At 46.0% G+C, this 26,724-nt stretch overlaps 1 protein-coding gene across 2 annotated transcripts in view; it reads right to left on the reverse strand.

Annotated features, from left to right (window-relative positions):
* LOC142560650 (tyrosine aminotransferase-like) overlaps positions 1-26,724 on the reverse strand; it is an 86,736-nt gene that overhangs the window by 36,117 nt on the left and 23,895 nt on the right. Inside the window, exon 1 of one of the 2 annotated variants that reach the window (XM_075672886.1) lies at positions 16,310-16,407. The exons of the other annotated variant lie outside the window; for it this stretch is intronic. Coding sequence (XP_075529001.1) covers positions 16,310-16,324 — 15 coding nt within the window. The 5' untranslated portion in view covers positions 16,325-16,407. Of the gene's footprint in view, positions 1-16,309; positions 16,408-26,724 lie in introns of those variants that run through there. 2 annotated transcript variants of the gene reach the window in all.

Here is a 26,724-nt window from a genome sequence, read left to right on the forward strand (position 1 = left end):
GTCACTCATAATCCCTCACTCGCTTTGGGATGGTAAAGGCCAACAATCAATCCATAATGGAACACTGAACGTAAAGTTTAGCATAAAGATTGTGGGCTTTAGCAAGCCCAAATGGCTGTACACATACAAGAGGGGGAAAAACACAAAACAAAAGCGGACGAACGCGAGTCACTGAGCATGAATTCATCCTTAATATTTTGAAAAGCACAACTGTCCACACTATGAAAGAAGTATTTCACTGCGATGAAAGCTGTCTTTTCAAGGCTGCTAACTCACATCTGACCGCAGTCCAAGCTTCGTTCCAAGTGACAATCGGTGTTCGCCCAACACCCTAAGTTTGTAGCGTAATTGTTGCCTTTGCTGGACACATAGAGGGCACTCCAGCAACTCTAGGGAGCCGTCTTACGCACACAGGCTCAAGCTGTGTCTAACAACGTAGGCGCGCGCTTGAAGGTTCCCTATAACATGGGCGATGCCCACGCATATATACATACATACATACATACATACATACATACATACATACATACATACATACATACATACATACATACATACATACATACATGCATGCATGCATGCATACATACATACATACATACATACATACATACATACATACATACATACATACATACATACATACATACATACATACATACATACGCACGCACGCACGCACGCACGCACGCACGCACGCACGCACTTGGAACGATTGAAGCGAATTCTGAGGATGACACCGGTATCGAGATAGCGGTAAAATGTCCTGTTGTTCCACTTCCTTTTTAAAGAAGACGATGTTTTATGCATTGAAGCACAAAATTAACTCGAACGCCAATGCATTTCATTGGACCATTTGAAAATTATAGCGAAACTCGTCTAGGTCTGAGAATTCGTTCTAAGTGGATGTGCCTTGCATACTCACTAGATTCAATAAGAAGATTGAAGTATGGGCCGTCAGCTGACTAATTAAATAGTTAATTAGTGTAATTATGTTAGTTATTCAAGAAGGCATTTTGATTTCTCATATTCCACAGGTACATTCGCACATGCATGCAAGCAATGCGTGCACCTGAAAGACGGAAAGATGAACAAGCAACAAGGTTCCTACGCTTGAAGAGCGTTTCCCGTCGTCAAGAAAAGTTGCTGCGCTCCATTTATTCATAACAGAGCGCTGCTTTGCAAGCGGCATCGGACGATCGTCAGGCCAGTGAAACCAGCCGTCTTTCGAGTTTCGTGAAGGAAAATTACACACCCCAGTAATAACGTAGATGAAGCCAGCCACCAGTACATGAATAGGAAATGTTACTGGGAAACGATTAATGTCGACGCCGTGAGAACAACCTCGGGGCAAGAAACGCGCCGCCCACGCCGCTTTCTGCTGCGACCTTAGTCTGCCTTCAAGCGGTCATCCTCCGAATTGAGCAGATTCGACGTTCCTCGAACTAACAGGCAGAGTACAAGCACGCAAGCCGAACATGCGACTCGCTGTTCGAGGAAATGGGGAAGGCGAAACCAAACCAAACCAAAGCCGAAGCTCCCGGCGCTGCCGGCAAAAACGGCTTACATGCCCAGAGCTTAGGCTATGGTGGACCGTCGCCAAAAGCGGCGACGTTGTGTTGTGACGGCGTGGTGGAAACGCTCCGAATCTCCGTTGGCAGGGCCTGCAGCGCCTCAGAGCTGCTCCGGGGCACGTGGAGAGCGATCGAAAAGAACCTCGTGGTGGTGGCGTCTCTCTTCTCCATTTGGACTGCACCGAGTGCGTACATACGGTTGAGGTGTTCTCTATTGAGAGACAGTTTCCGCGCGGCACTTACCTTTCACCTTTCACGCGGCCCCACCTTTCACATCCCCCCCCCCCCCCCCGATCAAGAATCTCTTTCTTCCTCTTGTCCGCCGACACCTTTGTGACTAGGAATGAGCTCACGCACGGTGCCTTTGCCCGTGCGGGGAACGCGTACCTCGTGTTGATCCTGTCCGGACGCTAAGTCGAAGAACGGGTGCCTAGTGCTCGCGCGAGGTTGTACCATGCCGAGTTGCACTTATCGGAGGCCCAAGTCGAAGGAAATTGCACGAGCTCTCGCGAGTGGGCCGATTTGTTATCGTAAGAGAAGTAGCATAGCCGCCGCGACTTTCCTGGCGGTGTGTCCCAGCTTGAGCCTGTGCTCTCGCAGCGACCTGCTACTGGCGCCCCTGACTGTATTTTTCGCCCTTGGTGCGGGACCCCTTTGGTTCCCCGCCGACCCGGGAACGGGCGCTTGTGCAGTGTCGTGTGCCGCCGGAGACCATAAACAGTTTCCATTAACTCAGAGCAATACTGTGTTCTCGCATGCGTTGCTCGGTAGCCCCTTGCGGCCTGAGCTCGCGCGCAGCGACGCGCTAGAGGCTGACGCGGCCCTGTGGCTCAATAAGCTCGAAGCCGCGGTGGTCGGTACTTTTGTGAAACCCGAAGGATGCAGTCATTCACAGGAAGGGATGCAACTAGCTGGCTTAACTGTACAGTTTTGATTTACTTTTCTTTAACGTGTCATTTTCTACCCTTTCATGTACATAAGAAAAGGCTGTTTGCCTGTTTTTCGCCTGGTTGCACGAGTTTTACATGACGGTGCAGGAGGGTGCGTTGTCACTGTGCCACTATAGCAAGCTGATAATGTTATGTAACTGTATAGTTAATTACCATTCAAAGCAAGCGTTAATAAAAGTGCAGTAAGAATATATTCAACAACGAATTCCAGGTTTATTGGTTTCGGTGCAGAAAAAAAAACATTCTCCATCAGAGAACAGACACAACTTAAGCTGCATGAAATACTCGAAAACAAATTGACGACGCTGTTTATTCAAGCCACGGAGTTAAATATGCTATCGCAGAAAATTCATTTCTATAGTCTGCACGCTTGGCACGTCAAATTTAATAAGCAAGTGACGTAATATGACCTCTCAAGAAGCATCGTGAAATTTACGCGTGAAAACAGACAGGGAAAGAATGCAACTAAACGGTCGCGTGTTCTGCGCAACGTTAAAACTTGGGTACTCTGCTGTAGTATTTGCCATTGCCAAGGTTGCAATTATTTAAACTGCTCCGTGCGCGCGATCTTTTTATTTTTTTATTTTTGTAACAAAAGAAAATTATGACGACTCCAAAAGCACATGTCTTCTCGTGGGGATCGAGCACCTCGTAGTATTCACAACTCGCAAAGGTGTGACTACAGTGTACGAAGCAAACGTGAAAAGGCACTTCATTTGCTACGCAGTGCGTCAACGAACGCATAGAAATGGGAGAATGGAATTTGCGGTTAAAGTTTTTTTACTCTCCCTTCGCGTGCATACCGGATTCGGTAATCGAAGTCTCCGCGCGTTGAACTTGTTGAGCGAGACGCCATTTCCCAAAACAAACCGCGAAATAGCTCTCGTCGCAATTTCGACAGAAAATCACACCGAACGCTGCGACTAACCGGTCGGTCGCAGCCGAAAATGGGCGGGGTGTCAGCACTGCGACTGCGATTTTCGTCGCATGCGACGGAAATCGCACATACGGTGTGATGAAAATCTCATCATGTGAAACATGCATGACGATTTTGCCATACCCTCCTCTTCCACTTTCCTCCTCGCGCTTTTTTCGCTATCGCCGTCTTTAACCCCCACTGCGATCCGCGTTCACTCTTTCATCCTTCGCTGTGCTCGTCCGCTCGGTTACACCGAAGAAGCCGAGGGACGCCGACGCTCAAGGTAGCAACGGGCGCCTAAGAGCTGCGCTCTAGAAAGGAAAGCTATCTGTATATGGCTGTCTTAAAAGAAGCCAGCGGAGCGGCCTCTGCAATGAAAGTGTAAGAGATGCGAAAACTCAGCCTCAGTGAGGTATCTAAAGAATCGACTGCCACGAAAACTTAATCCGCAGTTAAAGTACCCATTGTTGTTTTAGGACATTAAGATACCCCTCAATATATTGACGAGATGGAACCCGGTAAAAATTGGTAGCGAGCATAATATTATAACCTCGAAGGCGACAGGCGAATGAATGGTCCTGATGAACGAGAAGCATCATGAATTTGGCCGTTGGCTCCAAATTCCCAAAAGTTATCTTACGCAAGAGTCGCTTCTGACTGAGTCGCAAGAACCCCCGCCACTCGTGATTGCGATAGACGGTATGACGAAACGATTGCGATTGCCAGTAACGAACTGAAGGTGCTATGAAATACGGATGGGCGGAACTGACGAAATGCTCCGTCGTAAGACCTACTTACCGTGGTGAGGCCGCCTCCTATCACAACTGGCCCACGTGTATTCTTGTGAAATACTTTATGCGAACTATTGGCCCACGTCCACAAATCATGCAGTTCGTACGTCAGAGTTGTTCGTAATGATAAGCGCCGGGGATTCGTAACAGCGGGAAAAAATAATCAAAGGAGAAAATAAGCATGCCATGCAGGCGACTATTAGCACAGTCGCCTCCAGCTGCAGAAACTGAATAGCGCATATGCCAATTTTGAACGAGACAGGAACGACATTAGACGTAGATTGTCCATCCTCCTCTGTTCAAAGCATAATTACGGAAATAAGAATTTACGCATCGAATTCGAAGTGTTTGCAGGACGCTCTCAAGCGCCTAGCATGTAGTATCACAGCGCGTGCAGAGCCGTTATAGTTGCACGTCACATGAGCGCCTTCGATGGTTGCTTCTTCCTTTTTGTTGAGCAGGGCATTGCACAGTCTACGAACTATGCTTTGGTCCTTCAGAATTCAATAGGTGAGGACAGGATGTGTAAGCGTAGAGCCTTTAGTCAGATTATCCATGGTAGCATCCTGAGTTGCCAGTGCTTTCTGCTTTGAGAACACAGTGCAATATTTTCTGTAGAGGTTAATCGTTTTACATTTCTACGAAGGTACAATTTTGACGCGAGAGCGTTGAGGAGCCCGTGTCGCAGAAAATCTGGTGGCGGCGTCCCGCGTACGGCGTCAGACATCGTTTCGGGGAAAAGATACCCAGGCCTTCCATGTGACGCAAGGAATTGACTGAACTAATTGAATTTCTCAAGCTAAAATACGTGTAAAAATCGTAAACTATGACTTACACACAACTTACAAACTTGATAGCTCTCGGATTGTTATTTGAATTTAAGAGAAAATAGAATTATGCTTTGTGAGAACTCAAACAAACCCCTTTTCCAGCGTTTCTACAATGCATAGGCCGGAGCCGGTGTCCGCCATTTGCGCACGCCTGCGCGTAAATCTAACAGTCCACGGAGCGGCGCGTCCGCTTCATTGGAACAGTTCCAGATGGCGCTCGCCTCCACCGCATCGCGGCCCATGCAAGAGGGCGCGTTTCTACCAGAAACCCGCCTTCGTGCATAGCGTTCGCAGTGAACGTTTCCCGGTAAATATTACGGTTACATACACTGCAATTGCTGGATGCGTGAGAAGCAGTCAGGGATCTTTGAATGCTATCGCGTTCTAACTCTTAGAGGGCAGTGACAGTGACAGTGACAAGAACTTTATTAGAGGGTCCTGAGGAACTTGATTGGGGGGAACCGAAGGCTCCCCGATCAAGTTGGTGGCTCCGCCCACGACGGGACAGGGAGATGGTGACTCTCCGCGACGTCGTGGGCCCTCTGGACGGCCTGTAGTTGGTTTGGGAAATCCGAGCTCTTCAGCAAGGCGTTCCACTTGGACTTGCTATGAAAGTCGGAGCCCGCGTTGTACGGGAACAGCAACTCCGGCGATTTTTCGATGTCAATGAATGTTGATGAGATTCGCTGGGTAAGTTCCTCTGAACACTTCCGTCATTTCCTCAAAAAAGCAGGTTTGAAAGTTGCACAGATTTTTCACAAATGAATTTAATTAATTGTTTCGAACACCCTACCTTGCCTCTTCCTTAATTACAGGCCACATTATGTATGACGTCAGGAATGTTCTATGCAGAACATGCCGGGATCATGCAGACGACAGCGACGATAGCGTCGATGAGTCGATGATCGTAAGCTGTTTGGTGCATGCATGGCGTGAGAAGTTGCTGTCTCGAGAAGTTGCATTCCCTGTAGACGTGTAAGAGATGCATGGGAGGCAAGTGGTATTGCGTTGTTGGCTGCACGAACTTCAGCCCTCGCCATCTGCACACACAGTTTCAGCCGATGCCGATCGCGCTAATTCGAGGTTAAGCTTATATGCCACAGTCGCGTCGTTTATGCGTCTACTGCTGGCGGACCTGAGTGACTGATCTGGAGCTAATTAAGCCATCAGAATGATGAAAACTCCTTCTGTAGTTCAGTTTTGACCATACGGATTTGAAACAAACCATTACTCATTTCGTACAGTACACACACAAAAAAGTGAGAAGCGACGACACGGAGCAGTATCGACATCGGTACGTTGCCGTTTTCGACGGAGAGCTGCCCGCGGCACTCACCTGCATTTCCCTAAATTAAATGCGACTACGAACACGGGTGTATTTTTACGTATTGTCATGCAGACTCATTATTTAGCTTCCGAGGTGCACTACTTGCCCCATATCCCAAACTGGCAGCAAGCGTAGGCCTCTCGATACAGCAGCGAAACAACCGCCTCGTTCAGCTGCCAACGGTGCCTATATTCGCATCGGCGTTTCTGCGAGAAAGCTACACGTTCTCTAAATGAACGATCATACGCGCAAAGTCCTCATCTATGTCCACTTTACGGAGGAGGAGGAGGAAGTAAACTTTATTGCCCTAGAAAGAGTAATTCAGCGGTCGGGCCGGATGTCTTGATCTTCTATTGGTTGATGAAGATCTCCGGCCTGCATGGTTGGCGCCCCTATTCCGGGGCACCACTGAGCGTGGCTGCTCGTCGGGCATGATCCACCAGCCTCCGTTGGAGGCTAGGGTCGCCGCTGGAGAGCACGCTCTCCCACTGGTCCGCACTCGGATTTTCTATTTTGTGGAATGCCTTATTCGTATTGCACTCCCATGTGATGTGATAAAGTGTGGGTATTGCGCCACACCACGGGCATGTGTCCCTGTATTGACCTGGGAACATTTTGTATAGTGTATGTAAATTTGGGAAAATTCCTGTCTGCAGCTTTCGCCAGTAAACTGCCTGTTCTTGAGTGAGTGTACTGTGAGGCGGGGGATATCTGATCCTCGTCCCTCTATGGTAATTTAGTATGTCAGAGTACGTTGGGATCACTGTCATGAAGTCCTCAGGATCTCTGTTTAGGTCCGCTCGGTTTGTATGCTCGCGAGCGATCCTATCTACCCTTTGGTCGCCCTCAATCTCAGTGTGCCCCGGTACCCAAAAGATGGTGTGTTTAATGCGTTTATTCTGTTGGCCAGCGCGGAGGAAGATTTGGAGCGCTTTTAGACCGATTCTGCCGTTAATGTAGTTTCGGCAGGCTTCCTTGGAGTCTGTTAGAATTATAAGGGATCTATTTGTGCGGTAGCCCTCCACAGCTGCTAGAGCAACAGCCATTTCCTCTCCCTCGGTTACCGTACAATCCCGTGCCGACGCGCAAGCGATTTCCCTATAGTCCGAGCCTATTACTGCCGCGACGACTCTTTGTTCTTTTTCCCTCCGTTCTCGAGTATATACCGCGGCGTCCGTGTATACCGTGTTCGCCTTGGTTGCTAGGTATTTTTCTACATACTTTGCCCTAGCGTTCCGTCTGGCTGTGTGTAAATTCGGGTCCATGTTCCTTGGCAGGGACCCTACCTTGATGGTACTGCGATACTCATCGGGTAGGTTTGCCGTTCTTTGTTCTTCCCTTTCAATTTCTTTATGCCCCAGTTCCTTTAGGAGCTCTCTGCCCGTGGTAGTCTGCTGGAGTCTGAGTAGCTGCGACCCTAATTGTGCTTCTTTGAGCTCCTCGAACGTGTTGTGGAGTCCGAGGGCCAGCAGCTTCTCTGTCGAGGTGTTGGCCGGCAGGTGAAGCGCTGTTTTGAACGCTTTCCTTATGATGGCGTCGGCCTGGTCCCGTTCGCCTTTGTTTGTGTTGTAATATGGGAGGGCGTACGTAATCCGGCTGATTATGAGGCTCTTAACCAACTTGACTGTGTCGTCCTCCTTCATGCCACTTCTTTTTTGCGAGACGCGGGTGATCATACGTGCCACCTGTGCCGTCGCTTGCTTGAGTAGGTTTATGGTGTGTGTGCAGCGTTGATTGCTCTGCACCCACATTCCCAGAATCCTGACGGCTTAACAACGCTCCCGTACTACGGTCTCCCGCTCGCTGTTTTCGAAGGTATGTGATCGCTCATATCAGCGCGATTCAGAGTGATGCAACGGTGCACAAAATCTGCCTGTTTTGATAAGTTCTGACATTAACTTATGTCACCGATGAACGGCTAGCATTATATCTCAAGCGAACGACGAGTGGTCGCTGTACCTGCTGATGTAAACAAATGCACCAATTCGTGCTTTAGACTGTCAGCAGCGTTCTTGCGGGATACAAAAGCGGAAACTCGTGCTCCACACCTTACAGTGAGCATGCGAAACGCTTCCCTGAGAAGGGGCAAAACACATAAAACAGCAAGCAGCACGTATAAACAAGTGGTTAGGGCTACCCTTGGTCTTCATGTTGTAGCACGATATGTAGCGCATGGGTGCTGGTTCTCGTGGTGGCGGGTCGAATGCGAACGGCGATTCGTGGCTGTTGAATACGTCAGAATCATAACTGTGAATATTTGACAGATCCGAAGAGCTGGCGCAGCTGACATTGTCACCCGAATGTCCGGCGCCGTCACGAGTCAGCCGAGCATCTGCTCTTCCTTGCCAGCGGGCGAGACCGGCATGCCTTGCGTGGCTTTCCCGGTGGGCACACTTGTGACGTCATACGAGGAGGTTCGTTCAGCTGCTTGTTCAGGTTTCGGTTTCGTTCTTGCTGTTTTTGCTTAATTAAAATTATTTGAAGTATCAAGGGGGTCTCGGGAACCTAAATATTCCATACCCAGACATGGCCAAAAAATCGCCGGAGTTGCATTTTAAAGGCAAAGTTTAAGCGTCCTCCAATTTTGAAGTGCCCTCTGTGGCTATGGGAGTTTTGAAAAAAGAATCTACACATTTATAACTGCACGACAGTCGACACCTTGAGGGCTGTACTGCGCAAGAAAAGAAAGCCGTTAATATTGCACCATTTTTATGCATGGTTGCAGCTTCTTTAAAATAAGTTGTGGACAAAATACGCATTGCACAACATCCTTTAGCGCATGACAAGGTAAAAGTGTGATAAGCGATTTATTGAGTAAATAATAAATACATTCTATGGCGACGCTTCATTTCGCGTTCAGTCAGTATCCGCGAAATGTCCCAGTATGGATAGCACGCTTTGAAGTCAGTGAACGGCAGGAAGCGGGTCCTCCGAGATAGTTTTGTCCTCCAGATGGGAAAAGTCCTGCGCTTACCTGTGCGCTATGTGGTCAAAATTTATCTAAAGCCCCCACTACCCTCAAAACGCACTGCTTCGGGACGTTTGAACCCACAATTCATGTCGATTTAAACATACTTATGCACACGTGGTCATCATTTAGTGTGCCCAGTTCCGACCAGCGAATTCTGACTGTCGTAATCCAGTGCCCCCATATGTCAACATATTCATTTAGACATTCCTCGGCTGGGCTTGGCCGAACCTCACCGTGGTAGTCCAAGAAAGTGGGCTTCGTTATTTATCTCCGTCTCTCTGGTACTTGCAAACAGTTGTTTACAGACTATGCCGCTCGTCGTCAATGCGGATGCGCGCGGTTTAGTGTTTTGATATCTTTCTTTTATTATTACTATTTTTAACCTCTGTGAAGCTCGCTACGTATTTTGTCTGCCTCATAGTTTTTCGTGCATTCCCTGTTTCGTTTCTCTTCATAGTGACTTGCTGAGATGGTAAATCGTCAGCAAATATGTCAAGGCAACATGTAGCGCAATGACGAAAACGCGCGCAGGTGATTCTGCAGTACACACGGACGAAAGCTGTTCTGTTTCGGTGGCCTCCAAACGCACGCTGTTTTCGAAACTGCGGCCAAAGCTGTTGCTTTCGTTCGCACCCTTAGTCAATGTTCGTGCGAGGTGTTACGCCAGCATCTGCACACACTTATTGATTTGTGTTGCATTGTTCGTTTGCTGTCGTCACGAAAGGATCAACAGAAAGTAAGTGTTATAACGAAAGATGACGAAGTTCGAGAATTGTCCGGTAGATAAAACCTTTCTTGACGTAATTACTCAAGAAAGTATTACAGAATGGCAGCAATTCCTACTTTATATCATATGGATGTCCCTTTCCCGAAACAACTGCAACTAAGCAACTTGAGTTGTCAGCTTTTGCCGAACATGTTTCTCTTTTCTTTTACAGCGAAGCTATTAACGGCTGCTTTCCCCGCTATCGTCTCCGCGTGTAGAAAAAAAAACCCCGAAGATAGTGCAATGCTGGGCCGACCCACGGCGGATGTGCAGTTCGCCATTAAGGGGCCCGCATACATAGCTTCTCTGGTCATCCTTCCTCACAGAGTGGAAGGGCACTGAGTTTTTTCCGCAGCAGAGTACAGCATGCATGACCTCTGACATGTCACTCTGCATAGTGGCGTGGAAATGGATCAAAATAATCTAGAGCAAGGCGGAACACACAGTCGAAGGAGGAAAGCAAAAGAAAAACATAACGCGATTAAAGCTGCTAACGATGTTACAGGGTAGACGATAGACTCAATGACTTTCCGTATACAAAACGACAGAGATGTGTTTCAGTGGGGCTGAAAATGAGATCTTGTCATCACATATTGCCGACGGCGACGGATTCTCTCATCGGCTCGGCATAAAACTCGAAGAAAATGAAAGAAAGAAAAGGATGTACACACATCACTAACCCACGAATGCAAAAAACAGGTGCGGAGAAGTCAGCGGATGTACATAAATGTTCTGCTGTCACTTAGCATCCGCAAATATGCACGATACGGTGCGTCATGCCTGTATCTCTACAATACTCGACATAACAACGCAGTTGCGTTGCTAAGCGCATGTGGTAGGTTGCGGGCACTTACTAAACCACCGGCTCGTATTTGCAAAAAAAAAAGTTCGTACGCTAGAATTTTTCGTTTCTGCAGATGCGAGCCAATCATTATGTCAGACTTAATATTAGTGAAGGCGGCCGGCCAATGGTACAGAGCACTTACGAACGAAAATATTTGTGAATTCGACCCCGACGCCCGTATTCAGAATCAGAATCAGAATTTATTATTAGAACTTGGGTCACATTACAAATATTTAGTATGCAAAAGGAGGTCCCATATCAAAGACTGTATCAGGACCTCCTGTACAAGAACAGTTATTATAGTTAACATGTCAAAGCAACAGTAGCATATAATAAGGAAGTATACAAGCAACAAGAAAAGAACGTTTACAGAACAAAATACAGAATTGATTACAAATAATAACAATGTTTAGCGTACCTCATGGAAGCAGGAAAAATTGTGCAGGAACAAAATACCAACAGTTCATTTACAACAACAAAATAAAAAAGATAAAAAAAGCGAACAAAGACCGAATACAGTAATCCTTGTCGTTAATCTGTTAATAATAAATGCATTTTTATTTCTCTTTTAAATTGTAATAAAGATCTTGCGTTTTTCATTATGAAAGGAAGAAAGTTCCATATTGAAATGGAAGTGAATTCTACACTCTGTTTACCATAGTCAGTGCGGATTCCTGGTAAAAGAAAATTGTTATTCACGCATGTCTGGTAGCACTATGAATCATCAGGTTAGATGGTGAAAATTGGATCGATGGTAGCTCATTTTTCACAAGTCTGTAGAAAAATATACCTAGGTTGTATTTAGTGAGTCCCGAAATGGTAAGGATGTTATTCTCATGTAGTAGGGAAGTGGCATTAGAAAAGCGTGGACTGCAAGTAATTATTCGTATAGCTCGGTTCTGAACTGTCCGGAGAGACGCAATATAAGTATTATAGGTGTTTCCCCAAGATATTATGCCATAAGTAATGTGAGAGTCGACGAAAGAGGGGTAAAGTGAGAGCAATGTGGTAGGTGTGAAGTAAAGGCGTGTTTTGATTAAGATGCTTATACCGTGAGCTATTTTCTTTTTTATGTGAGCAATATGATTGTGATATTTCAAATTACAAGCAAGTAGAATAACAAGGAAAGATGAACATGAACTTGGATGAAGGCGGTGAGGACCAAAAGTGATAGGTGAAATGGATGGTTTGTTTCGTTGATGTGAAGAGAATACAACAAATTTAGTCTTAGTTGAATTAATAGGTAACATGTTAACATTACACCACCTTAGGATATTTTCTAAGTCAGCATTTAACTTATTAACGAGAGATGAGATATCTTTATGAACGTGAATATAGTGGTGTCATCTGCGTACAGAATACATTTTGTGGAAGAAAGACAGTTAGGTAAATCATTAGTATAAACCGAAAACAGAAGTGGCCTCAGGCTAGAGCCCTGGGGCACACCAAAGTTAGTAAATCGCTGTCGAGAATAAGCATTGGAAATAGAAACTACTTGAACTCTGTTATATAAGTAGCTTTTTAGTAGTGAGAGAGCAGGCCCACAAGTACCAATTGCTTCGAGCTTAGAGAAAAGGATATTATCATTTATGCTATCAAATGCTTGCGTTAGATTGATAAAGACTGAGGCGGCGAGAAATCCTTCGTCGATTAGTTTTTTAGTTGGTCAGTAAGATGAATGAGTGCCAGCTCTGTGAAATATCTATGTCGAAAACCAAACGGGCATGAGGAGAGGGTATTAAAGTTAGAAAGGTATTTCGTTAGCCGTATTTCAATGAATTTATCAATAACTTTCCCAAAGAATGGTAGAATACAAATAGGTCTGTAGTTATTTAATAATGAGTTATCGCCTTTCTTTTAAACTGGGATGATTTTGCCACGCTTAAGTTCAGAACGAAATAAACCAGTCTAGAATAATAAATTAACAATAAATGAAAGTATATCTGAAATTAAGTGCACAATTAAATTAATGTTAGCAGGGTGGACCTCATCAATTCCAGCGCTTGTCACTATTAGATTATATATGACAGCAGTTATTTCTTCTGGCGTTGTAGGGAATAAAAAGAATGAAGTAGGCGGTTCATGCTGATGATCTGTGTAGGAGAAGGTAAATTGTTAAGAAAGAACAAACTACTAAAAGCCTCAGCTATATCGGCAGGAGAATTGAGCTCTACTCCATCATTTAAAATTCTGGATACTTGCTTTAGTCGTGAGTTCCTGTTTAAGAAGGAGTTGACAATCTCCCCCCTTTTTAGTGTTATTAGCCGCCTGTAAAATGTTTTGCTCGAAATACAATCCTTTAGCTGATTTTAGTTTACAGGTAAGAGTATTAGAGAAGTTTTTAGATCGGGCACGTAAGTTCATGTTAAACGGTTTCCTTTTGGTTTTCCTATATAAGTTATCCCGTTTGCTCTATGCTGTTAATAACTGCTGCGAGATCCATGGATTGTGAGAAAATGCTGCAGTTTTTTTTACATTTCTTTTTGGAGATGAACTAGGAGAATATCGTAGGTATGATATAATACCAGAAAAAATGTGGAAAAGGCTTTCTGTGGGTCGTTTAGGGATTTAATTTCAGACCAATTTGTATTAGCAACAGCATTTATGAAGCCGGCTTTGTTCAGAACATCTTTAGTGTCAAAAAAGGCTCTGACTCTAGAATTTTTCGCAATAGCAAAATCAAGCCAATCCTGATGCTCGATATATCATTAGCGAATGCCGGTCAGCCAATTATGAAGCTCTGCGAATTCGGGCCCACTGGGCTGAACTCACAAACATTTCCGTTCGTAAGAACAATGTTGTCATTGGCCGGCTGTTCGCTAATAACGTGTTTGCTATCGCGATTGACTGGCGCCTGTTCTTACGAGCCACTGAAACGTAAGAGCTGCTTTGTGAATACGAGCTTGTGTACTTGAACAGACTCTCATTATAGCAGCCCTGCACGTGCTACCTTTCTTCAGTGCGGGTAAGCAGTGTGGTCGACCACGTGACTGTGATGCATTGGGTCGCGCCTCAGTGGCGAGGGGACCGCGGGCAGCCGAACAGTCGCCGCTGCGCCACTGTCGTCGGACTGGTTTCACCCGACCTGGCCGATTCTTACGACACGCTTGCGCAGAGAAAATCGCTCGAGGGAAAGTCTCTCGATCGCTGAACAAGGACAAGGTCGCCGAGGGAAGACCCAGCAATCTCAAGGTTGCCTTCTGACGCGCCGTCACGTGACCACACCGTCGGTCAGCAAACAAGTTTCCGCGGTTGGATCCTTCGAGAATCTCTTTCTCTCTCTCATCATGGTGCATGCCACGTGCTGCGCTGCTCTGAAATACTTCTACCAAATATTGTCTGCTGTTCTCACACTCTGCCAAAGTGCGTCATACGTGCAAGTTTCAGTCTTGTCGCTTTGACTGCGTTTCTTTTTGATCTTTGTCCTCGTGAGGTACCCCGGCGCTGTCTGCGCCTCTCGGACGGCGTTGGTCACGCGACGCTGCGTGGTCAGGGTGATGCAAACCGCCCGGCGTCGTTGTGGGTGATAAGCGTGTGACGACGCGGAAAAGCGGCAAGGGACGTCACTATCGCGACCTGTTCCAGAGCGTGGCGTCCCTGGACCTTTCGCCATCCGCACGCTAAGTGTCGGCCTCAGCATCGGGCCAAACGGGCTCGCGTGCCCTCAGTGCTGTTTTTCAGGCGCGGCCGATGCCCTATAGAGGGGCCGCTCACTTGCTTCTAGAAAGTTCATTTAAACATGCCGCGAAGCCTAGTGAAAGTTGTCAAAAACAGGTAGTGACGTAAAGAAAAGACAATAAGGTGGACATGGGACGTTTATCGGAAATAAAATACATCAGGCGATGGACAAAGAAGTACACAGCTTTCGTTTGGTGAAGTGGCATAGTTTCTTACACACACTCATATACGTACCTTCTTTAGCGTCTGATACGATGAAAAAACTAGTAGTCAAGTTAGAATGAGAGGCGCGGGCATTTGAGATGGCGGACACGCCGCTTAGATGCCGTGTTGCGTACTACGCGAGCTGAGAAATAGAAGGGTATAACGCATTGCGAAACATCGGTCTGTTTTATTATACATCAAATTCGAATGCGGCGCAGTGTCACTGTGCACCTGCGTAATGCTCTATACTCAGCGGTTGACCAAGGTGTTAATTGCACATAGATAACGCGTGAGTGAGTTATATGCAGAACGTACATGCTGTGAGCAATCGGAACGGCTCTGACATGCGTAACAAAGGAGATACAGTCAAAACATGCAAGCAGAGAGTGAATCAGTAAAAAAAGAAAAAAACGCGGACTATAACGAAAGTCGTGAACGCGTTGCGATTCTTATGGGTGTTACGCATGCGTAGCGTAGCATTTTAGAGTTATGTAGCAGTTTCTTTGTAAACTCAGTACTCTTTCTGCGTGTTTTCTCGGCGCCTTGTGAAACATCTTGCGTCTAACTACTTCTTTCTTGACGTCAACACTGACTCGCGCAAGATATCCGGCTTTCTGATGCGACTCCATGGACTTACGACATATACGAATTCGCGTTTCCCGGACAGCAATCCTTTTTTCTCCTCTCACAGGTAACACAATTTTGAACTCTCTGTTCGAGGCTGAAGATTTTGGCGAAGTTGGATATTTCGCCGGCTGCTTTCCTATAGACGATATCGAATACTTTTCTCCCTCTGTCTCTAGGTCTGCGCGGAACGAACGAGCATTTGTCCTCACCGCTTTAATTTCTTGAGGGGTTCGACATTGTTAAGGGGGCCTCCTCTGGTATAACTGTGACTGGTCCACAGAGAAAATTATATCCTTTATCCTTGTTTCTTTTACAGTTTCCCCTTCACCCAATACAGGGTAGCCAACCCGACATTTCTTCTGGTCAAGCTCTCAATCTTTCGTCTCCTAGCTTTTTCTCACCCTTTCACACACACAGGCACGCACGCGTGTCGTCGTTCGTGTAGTGCATTCTTCTCGTCTTTTCTCTCGCAGCACATTTTCTTAAATTTACACATTTCAAACACGGTCCAGCGCTTGTGATGCTCCACAGGCCGTCAGACACGAGGAGCGCCACGAAAAGGAATGAAGTGTGAAACACGGAAGAAGCGAGTCGTACCAATACGAACCAAATTTGACTTAACGCTTTTCGGAGGAACGATTCACTCAATCTCTCGCTCGGCTATCGGCACTGGTGTATTCTGCCCACCGCGCAGCTTCAATGTGTGTTGCGGGGAAAATGAGAAAGAGATGAATACGCTTAGCATGACGCTCGTAGGAATGTATTCACGTATGGACACGCCATTAAAAAAACCGGAATATCTGTCGAGTCAGATGTGAGGCAACTTACGCTGTCTGGAAACATACTGGCTTCGTTTGAGACCACCCCGGGCACGAAAGAGCGACCAACTGTTTGCCTGCCTGCCCGCCTCGAACCCGTAGTCGATCTGCGCCGCACCTGCCGTCGACCGCGTGTCGCTCGTTCGCGAGTCCCGCGTGCAGCTACCGGATGTGCTATCCTCTCGCGCCCATCGCCACGTGTATGTCGATAAAAACAACAACAACAGAGAAATGGAGCGACACTAATTTCTACCAGGAAAATTGCACGCCCACTCGAAAGACAAACAGGAAGAGTCTCTGATGCTCAGGTATGACTCTCTTCAGGCCTCCTGTGTAGACAGCAGATGTCATTCCGTCTGATCGTGCTTTGTCCGCTGTTAAACACATTAATCGGGCACCTATACATAGCGTACGGCGAGGCACCAGATTTGTAGTGTTCACAAATGTACACGCGGCGGGTTGAGACATCCTGCCGTGCAGCACGTAGGCTGACGTGAATTAATGATGCTGCCAGAAAAGTCTGTCGCAGCCTCTAGAGACGATCATGACATTGCGCTTCTTGCAAATGGCGATTTTTGGCCAGGCATTCATCGAGCGCGTTAGGGGACCGTGAGGCCCTCTCGACGGGCCCTTTCCTGTGTTTCAGTTCACCAACAATGTCGAGTGAAAAATCATTCTTTAGTGTCATAGAAGATAATTAACAGTCACCATTGGCTTGGGAGACTGAGTAAATTGGCTGTTGGAACAGGCACATACCCAGGTTTCTTTCTTTCAGGGGGGTGCCCAACCCAGGATAACTTTCCTACGCACATGAGGGGGGGGGGGGGTACCTTTACTAGTACAAATGTGAATAATGCCCACCATTCAGCAAAAAGACGTGTCAACCCGCAAAAGAGAAATGAAATAAGGTGTATCTCACAGGTACGCCTGTGTGATACACCTTGACAAACAAGGAATCACATCAAATGGACTCGTGCAAGAAAGAAGCGCAATAAGAACACTGCCAAGAACAAGTAAACAAGCGAAAGTGTAAAATAAACATTTCTAGTAGCGTTTTTTTTAATTTAGCTCTTTTAGAATTGTAGAGAAATATATACTTGCGGAACAAGCCACCCTTCAACACATGTTGTGGGGATGCGAAATATACCAAAATAAAATGGCAGTCTCCCCAGAAAATCTACGGGCGGTGTGGCCGGCCGTGCTGTTCAGCTCAGAACTACAAGACTAAACTTTGGGCCGTCCAGCGAGCCAAGGAAGCCGCACGGGAGCAGCAGCTCCCAGTAGCCATCTAGGCGGCCCCAGGCCCAGGTCTCCCAATCGCCGGATTCGAAATAAAGTTGTCACATCACATCACATAATCACGGTTCTTTTGGAACCCTCGTTTGCAGCTCTACTAAGTGCCAAAACCAACTCGTATTGTTATTTGGGAAGTTGCGTAACGATGCGTGGCCGCCAGTCCCGTACAACCGCGTAGAACGCGAGACGCTGCGGTTCTAGGCGTACTGCGCCCACCGCGAAAGATTAGAAAAACACCCACATAAGCACAGCAGAGAAGTGGCTGCGTTAGGCGGCTCGACTGATAAATGTAGAAGCGTCATTCAAAACACACTGAATCGTTATCCCCTTCCGGCAGCGTTTTCTCTACTTCCTTTTAAAAGAAAAAGATCATGATTCATAAATATTTTCGCAAACAATAGTTACATTTGTTAATTTTCGCTTTTCCTTCCTGTTTAGCTGTTGCCTCGGTGCTTTCTCTTAGTAGATCGCTTAATTTCTCAACTCCTTGAGACTCTTGTTTCCAGTTGCCAATCTTGCACGAAAAGTTCTGTACAGTTAGGGAAAAACGAGACGAGGTAACGGGTGACATTGATATTGCTTATGGCTTTAACGGTTATTGCGGGGTTTCATGATGGACGCTGTTTCGCATGATTTTACTTTCCACCTTATCAAACCCATATCGCGGGTATATGGTTCCGAGGATCTGCCAGCATCGCGGCGAGCTGTCACTCGAGGAAATTATGAAACAGAAGGGAAAGTTAAACGCAACTGGCGGTTTCTTCGGCCGCAGATATCTCCATGAGCATACAGACCAGCTCACTATGAACTGATTCCCTTTCCTGGTCCCTGGATCAGTCTAAACAAAGAACGTTGAACTAACGAAGCAACAGCGATGCGCGTGACCGTTCCAATAGACGGTGACAACTGAACGCATCTCGAGTTCAATCGCGCGAGCACCGAATTGATGAGAGTATTGGCCTTCACACCCCAGGAGATGCCCATAACTACCGCCATCTAAAAGGAAAAAAAAAGGCCGCAAATTGTTAACCGCCAAATAGCTGTCGAGTCTCAATATTGATTTGGTAGCGCTTGAGGAATGTGTGTGAGGAGTGGTGGCGTGGGAGCGGCGGCGAGGGCGAGGGGGGGGGCTATGTCACTTAATTTCGGGGGGGGGGGGCGTGTCCCCCCTTGGGTATGTGCCTGTGATGGAACCTAATGCCGCTAAGCAAAACAGGGGCCATGAGAGACGCGGTAATGGAAGGCTGGGGGACATATTTTGACCACCTGCGGGAAGCCCTGTTTTGCAAATCGATTCTTTTCATTTTCCGTTATGTGGGCTTCGTCATTAGCTCCCAAGATTGTGCTCCCCCTCTGTCACTAGGATCGACCATTAGGTGAGACGGATGATAAGAGAGGAAGAGAATTGGGATAAAATGATTACCGCACTTCCGCAAGTTTATTGTCTTCCTAAAATCAAAGCGATCTTCTCAATGGAGCATTTGGTGATGTAAAACACTTTCTGTGAGTTGCCAAAGGCTTGTAATTTCTTGCAAAAAGCAGTTATACTTCAATGGAATGATAACAGCCTGAGATCTAAGAGTGCAGATTTCCGGAAACTGGTGGCACAGCACGCATTCCCTGTGCTATGCCTATAGTGGGAGCAGGTGGGGGTAGTCCTCATCGTTTGGCGAACTATCTTGTTTACACGTCATCTAGATCTGCTGGTCTAAGTAGAGCGATTATCTGTGTGCGTAAAAACCTGCCGTCAGTTAAATTAGGAGCGTCTGCTCCTGATATTCCGGATTTCGATGTCCAAATCGCAAGCGTGAGCATATCAGTAATAATGTATATCTTCAGCCATCGACGAATGTTACCTTTTGTGCCCATATGCAGATTCTGTACATGTGTAGGGGCGATGTCATCATATGTAGTGATTTTAAGGCGCATAACGTTATGTGGGGGAGCAATCACTGTGACCGCCGTGGAAACATACTGCGGGAGGCTACTGAGAAGAGTGGCCTGTGTTTGTTAAATGACGGCTCCATAACATTCTTTCGCGGGTGCAACTACTCCAGCTGTCTGGACCTTACGTTAGGTCCGCGAGAGCTCGCAAGTGGCATAGAGCGGAGAACAGATGCGGAGACAAAAGGAAGTGACCACTTCCGAATACTTATCCGACATCGTCGCTCACGCAGTTCACGGCCTTGGTGAAGTACTAAGATGGCAAACTGGCAAGCATTAAGGTTCCATATGACTCAACAAGCAGACACAATAAGTGATGTAGAAAGCCTTGTTTCACATATTCAAATTGAAACAGACCTCACATCCAAGACGATTCCTATTCCGAACGGTTATGCAGCTGTAGATTCAGCATATGAACGATTCAAAGCTATTCGAAGGAGAACGGAGTGAAAGTACCGGTAGACGTATACCTAGACGCTAAAAGAACATACTCCAAGATGCACCGTGAGCTTCCATACCTACGCAGAAATCAGCGGAGAATTCTGCTTATTTAACCCCTTTAACTCCACAACCGAAGTTATGGCATGTTCTAAGGTACTTTAGTGAGCCGGTGAGACAGAAACAGCCTTTTAGGACTCTAGTCTTCGCAAATAAAGTTCCACAAACAACAATTCCTTATGATTTTTGCTAGATTATGCTATGTCATGGGAGTGCTTTAAACACGGCCGTGTTTCAGAACTGAGCCGCCTAAGTTAAAGCACTAGTCACCTCCAACTACAGTGAACAGAACCTGAAACTTATCAGCCATTTTCTATCGGGGTACTGAAATATGCGCTTGAAACTTGTGACAAGACTGCCGCAGGCCCTGGTGGCATAACTTAACGCGCTATAAGACATCTTGGTCCCTCAAGAACATGTATTCTATTGAAAGCGCTCAACGACGTTTAAATCTCGGAACTCCCCCCGGCTTCCTAGAAAACAGCAAGAGTAGGCCCAGTCTTGAAGCCTGGCAAGACACCTCTGTCTTTGGATTTATTTCGTCCAGTCATCCTTACAAGCTGCTTCTGTAAAACAATGGAAAAAATTATTCATGCTAGGATTCAGTAGTGGGTTGAAAATACCCAGAGGCTGTCTGATAACATGGTGGGGTTCCGAAGGCGTTGTACCACGGACACAATCTTGGATCTGGTCACGCATGTAGAGCCCGAACGACAATGTAGAAAATTACCCCTGTATTTCTCGATATTAAGCGAGCGTTTGATGAAGCAAGTCACATCCATGCTTTTCATGACCTGCTTTAGTTAGGCATCTCTGGACGGTGTCTGCGTTAGATTGCAGATTTTTTTAGAGGAAATGACAGTATTCACCAATACAGCTGACGGAAAAAGCAAGCAGTATATAATGACACGGTGTTCAGCAAGGAACTGCCGTTTCCTGCTGAATTGTATTACGTCTCAGTTGCCCGGCCTTGCCTGTCTCCCTGGTTTACTAAATTTATGCAGACGACCAGTGCATATGGACTTCAAGCTCAAGCATCCATATCATGCAACAGCAGAATCTGCAACAGGGCCTACAGGCTGGCTCTGAATTTTTAATTAGTCGAGGCATGGTTCTCTCCCATGAAAAGACCACTGTTCTCACATTCACAGGATAACTCCTGAAAATTTTTGTCTATTTATAGATGGAAAGCATCTAAGTCATGTTCGTCAACACAAGTACTTAGGTAGGGTCCTTGACAGAGGCCTAACATGGACGGGGCATGTAGAATACATGGAACAGAACCTTAACGTGGTTATATATGTTCTACGACGCAATGCGGGAACGCAATGGGGCTATTCAACATCACCACTGCTTCGCGTGCACTGTGCAATCATAAGGCAAAGAACAGTGTATTCGACCCAATCCTTCACAATCTCTCCCGCTCCTCGGTGGTAGCTCTTGACCGCTTTCTGGCCACAAGTCCGCGTGTGTGTCTTTAACTGGAGCGCCACGTGCAACGGCAGGCTCTTTATCAATAGCAGAGGCACGCCAGTCTTCTTCCCGGGGACTGAAATTTGTTGAGACTTGCCGCGCCATTGTTTTCGCCTGGCAACACAGCATGCCCATCACCGGCTGTTTCATCAGAAATGAAATTATAGGAACGGTGCACATGTACACCTGACAATACAACAATGCAGCAACATTGTTACAGAGATTAAGTTTTGGCCAGCAGATACTGAGCACCCACGATGGCTGTTGTCGATCCCAGAGGTTTAGATTAAAGTACCGGTCATCTCTCGCAAATGTGATTTACCGGAAATAGCTTTGAAGCAGTTAATACTGTGGCATATCTATAATACACGCAGGGATCACATTCAGGTTTACATTGGCTACTGGTGTCAAATTCAAAGTTCAACGTGTGCATTTTGTATACCCTCTACGAGAGAACAGAGAACGTTCACATTATCAAGTGTCACTACATCTACCACACCAAAATTTTGTCATAATGTCTACGTTGATTTTCATATGCACACAACACCCACTAAATGGCTCATCCTAAGCGACTCTAAGCATCTTCATTGAGCATTAATTTCACGAGCACGAACAATATGATAATGTTCTAATTTATCAAGGACAAAAGATATACACAAAGGCGACAGACTTTCAACATGAAATTTTATTTCAGTGGATTCCTACTCACTGTGGCATTCAAAGCAACACAGAGGCAGACAGTTTAGCACGCGCGGCGCGTACTGAAAATAAGAATCCTCTGATACCTCTCACACATAACGATGCATGCAACAGTCAACCTTCAGTCCGATTATTAGAGATGGCTGGTTTGAGAACGGTGGTTGAAACCTCGTTTTACTTCATGTTGACCCCAAAATAGAGTTCACTACTTCAGTAACGGTTAGACGTTCTCTTGAAACAGTAATACATAAGTTACGTCTAGGCACAGCGTACACAAAGTGCTTGCCCTAGTCTACGTAGACTAGGGCAAGCCAAAAGTGCTGTGTGCTCTTGCTCGGAATAAAGAAAAAAAGGCATTGTGCACGTGTTGCTTCTCTGCAGTATTCATGCTCCGCATAAGGAAAGAAATACGAGATAAATTGTGGGCTCTGGACAAATGTCCACTCTGAATTGAGAAAATATTGGGGTCATAGCCAACAATTGAACTGCAAGAGCGTTCAGTTTGTGCCTTAAATGAACTTTTTAGAAGTAACAAGAATTGAAGATAATTACTAGAACGTTAGAACGTAGTAATTATGTTGTGTGGTTATGCACGGCAGTTTAATCGTTTTTTTTATTTTTTTTGCGAAGTGCACTCTATCTTGACTTCGTTACAAGCTGGGGTGTACGTAAGCTTCTATATATTATACAGGGTGTCCCACGTAGCCAGCCAAGACTTCAAAAATGAAAGGTGCGTCGGAAGCGAATTGAACCGAGCGCATACTATTCGCAATAGCCTATAGTAACTCAGATAATTTTTTTTTTTCCACAGCCACTAGCTGCGATCGGGACCAGCAGAAACTGTGTACTTAACCATTTGCTGTCCATCTCATCCGTTTTATTATTGAGTTTGATACTTCTAAATTGTGATTTAAGCGTAGGAAACTTAACTGATATCATATGTAGAATTATTTTGATACGCTAGAGCGAATTTTCACGTTGGTAGCTCAGCAAACTAACTACTAATTTAATAATTACTGTACGAATTAAGTTTACAGTCAAATAACATTTCAATGTTTGTTTTTCTTGTTTTTTTTTCTTTTTGCTCGTAATACTCTTCACAGTCAGAAATAAAATGGTACAAGTTCTAATGTTCCTGGATGTGTAACTGTGTTTGGGCATTACAGAGCTAATGTAAACGCTGTCGGGTCGGATTGTCTCAGCCCGACTTGTCAAACAACCCACTTGCGTCGGCTTCAAGCTAAATATGTGCCATGCAGTCGACATGCATGGCAGCTCCCCCCCCCCCCCATGTTTTGTTCTCACAGAATAAAAACATAAGCGCCATGTGTTATACTGCAACACGCATTCCTGCAAAACAAAAATAACCTTAACTAGCTAAACCTGAGTCAGTATCTAACTTAACCGCAAAGTACAGCATCGACAAGAGGTTGTAAAATGTTTGTCCTTTATTTGGCATCGCAAATAGAATTAAAAAATATCATTATGAAGGCTGCAAAACACGCGTACTCCTGCAACTCTGGCTGAGCTGCAAAACACGTGAGAATCGAGTGCATGAGAAGGCGTTACCTTAGCGTTTTTATTTAATTCTGCATTTTATGAGCTTTCCTGACAGCAAGCACTGCTACCACATCATATCAGGGATCCTGCAGAATTCGCAAATCCGTTCGTGTACGTTAATTAAATAATTAACTTATCTGTTCAGTATCTTCCTTCAAAGTTTAATAACTATCAATGGTGCACATGGCAACCACAGCACCACAAAACACGGTCGCCCCCAGAGAGAGGCAAAAAAAAAAACATACTCAGATCGAACGCATGTGGTGGAATCCATATGAACTGAAGCTTTAGTGAAGCGGTGAACGCTATACAATTAAGGACGATGCGTGTGCAAACGTGTTTACTTTAATACTGTGCAGCGTGTAATTTCATACAACGTTCAAGCAGCAGAAGAGGAACAAAGGTCAACAACGCCGTAGGTTGTCTGCAGTACATGCATGGCTGGGGTGCAGCCCAACTGTGCAGCACCTCCTTTGGGACTGCAGTGGCCTGCAGAGCAAAAGGACCGATCATTTGCATCCCTAATAACCTCTCTCAAAGAATGCGTCACACCCAGTAGGAACGACGTGCATGCCAGGAAACGCTAATCTGCTTGTGGAAATCCGCACGTTCGGCTGGCGTCGACCGCCGATGTGAAGTGAACGCTTTTCTTTTCTTTTTCTTTCTTTCTTTATTGCCTTCGTACTCTACCCCGATCCCATATTGAGGCCATACTGCGCCATCTGTTGGAATAAAGGGGTTAAATAAATCAATCAGTGTTTGTCCATTGCAAAGGTCACAACTTTAATCTCATGTAGTTTTTATGTTAATGCACTATATCACTCACAAGCTATACCGAACTGCAAACACCAGTGTGGCCAACCCCCTTCGTGGGTATGAGACATGTATTGAGGCCACACCACACACACAAAAAAAACCCGGCAGATGCACAGTGGTAGACGCCTACGCAGCGATGTCACGAGAACGTAGCAACCTATGATGCTTGTAGAAGTAAAGGCAATGAATGACATGTGCATGCACAGAGAAGTACGGCACATATCTAGCCCCTTGGCCACGCCCCTTGGTCGCGATCGGAGGTCGTTGTTCGAAACGCGCCTTCAGTTTGTGTTCAGTTTCGCTTCACGCGATTGGCCTATAGGCTGCGCCAACGTCTTCAGCCGAGCCCGTCGGCGTGGCCTCGGCCGTGCGTGAGGCGAAACAGGCGTCAGGCGTGAGGCCTAGGCCAATCGCGTGAGGTGAAACTGAACGCAAACTGAACGTTCGTTTCGAACAACGATCTCCGATCGCGCCTGTACCTCTTGTGTAACAGTGGCACATAGCCATTCTAGAGGCTTCTCCGAAAATGTGCAGACACCCACTGGCACATACCGAATGGCCAAATCTAAGAAAATGAAGGAAGTAGTCGAATGTAATGCGCAATTCCATTAAAATATCGATGTTCTTTAGGGATACCTATCAGCCGACATTATACGCTCAGGCCTTAGGTAAGAATTTATTTGCTTATTACGCAGAACAAAGGTGAGTTTATTCGCACTATTTTGTCGGTCAGCATATAGGGGTTATATAAGCCCGTTTGCTTGCATTTGATTCATCGTACAAGATGGCAGCCAGCAGCTAAGTGGGGGAAGAGGCGAAGGCAGCTTTGCTTTAGAGCGTTGCGAATTCGGCTCCTGGGGATTTTCTTCTGCTCACGTTGAGAATGACTTCTTGTTTGTGCGAGCTACTTGGATAATTTTTTTTCAAATAATTTTATCGTGATAATTTTTTGTCCAAGTTAGGTTGCGTATGGTTAACGTATTCAGCTTTTTTAATCTTTCCCTCCCTTTTTTTTCCTTTCCCCAGTGGGGAGTAGCCAACCTGTCTCAGTCGTGGTTAACCTCCCTGCCTTTCATTTATCAGTTGCTCTCTCTCTATCTCTCTATTTAGCTTCGTTTTGTAAATGTCACCCGTCTGTTCAGAGGGCATGGAATCTATTTCAGTACCTTACCAGCTTTACAGCCGATGCCAGTAATTTGAGTTTACAGGCAGATCAGGAAGCGCTTGCGTTATTCTACCGATGCGCGCTCCAACGCTGGAGTGCCCTAGCCCCATCCTTGAAGTGCATCCGTTTCCATTTGTGCAGGGTACGAGCTCATGCATACCTTCTGCGAATTCTGACACACGTGCCCGTATGCCTCAGTATAAGAAGTAACTTCTGGTGACGCGAATGCATAACATTTCTTGCCAAAAGCTGCTTCCGGCGTTCATGAGTTGTTTCTCTGTGCTGAGCCCGATGTGACGGTGTCCCTCGGCTCACTAGGCTAGACTTTCGGTATGAAAAGCCTTTGGGCAGGGTCCCTCCGATGGTGAAGGGAGGACAGATTCGGATTAAAGTAGAATTTGGGCGCATTCTCGTGATGTTGTCCCGGCCTTGGACATCAGCAACGTGTATTGCCATATTAAGCATGTTTCCAACCTTGTTCATTTAGCACTATGCACTTGCGCAGAGCGTCGTCTAAATGTTGACGTAGCTTTTTTTTTCCTATCGTGATGTGACCGGAATCGACTTGACTTTCCAAAAATGCTTTGTTCTATACGCAAAAACGATTCGAATGCTGGCCGACCGCGCTAGTCGAACAGATGACAGCGAGGACACCGTCGAAAGGGACACAAAATAACCACTTTATGAGACGGTACTTTTTTATGAACGCATTTGTGTGCACGAATATGAAAGCTGCAGAAAGTGCGTTAAGGAATGTGGCACTACTGTTACAAAGTTGTGATCGATACGACGCGTGAACAGTAAAGAAACTCAGAACGAATTCAGAAAGCTTTCCAAACTTTGTCACTGGTCGACCACTATCGCTAAATGTAGCAACAGCTGTAGCAATATTTCATTGGTGACGCCATCATTTCTAACTCTTTAGTGAACGAACTGCTTTGTTAATAAGGGCACTGGGGCTTAAATTTAGTGTT

The sequence above is a fragment of the Dermacentor variabilis genome, chromosome 1, assembly GCF_050947875.1.
Source record: "Dermacentor variabilis isolate Ectoservices chromosome 1, ASM5094787v1, whole genome shotgun sequence".
Classification (NCBI taxonomy): domain Eukaryota; kingdom Metazoa; phylum Arthropoda; class Arachnida; order Ixodida; family Ixodidae; genus Dermacentor; species Dermacentor variabilis.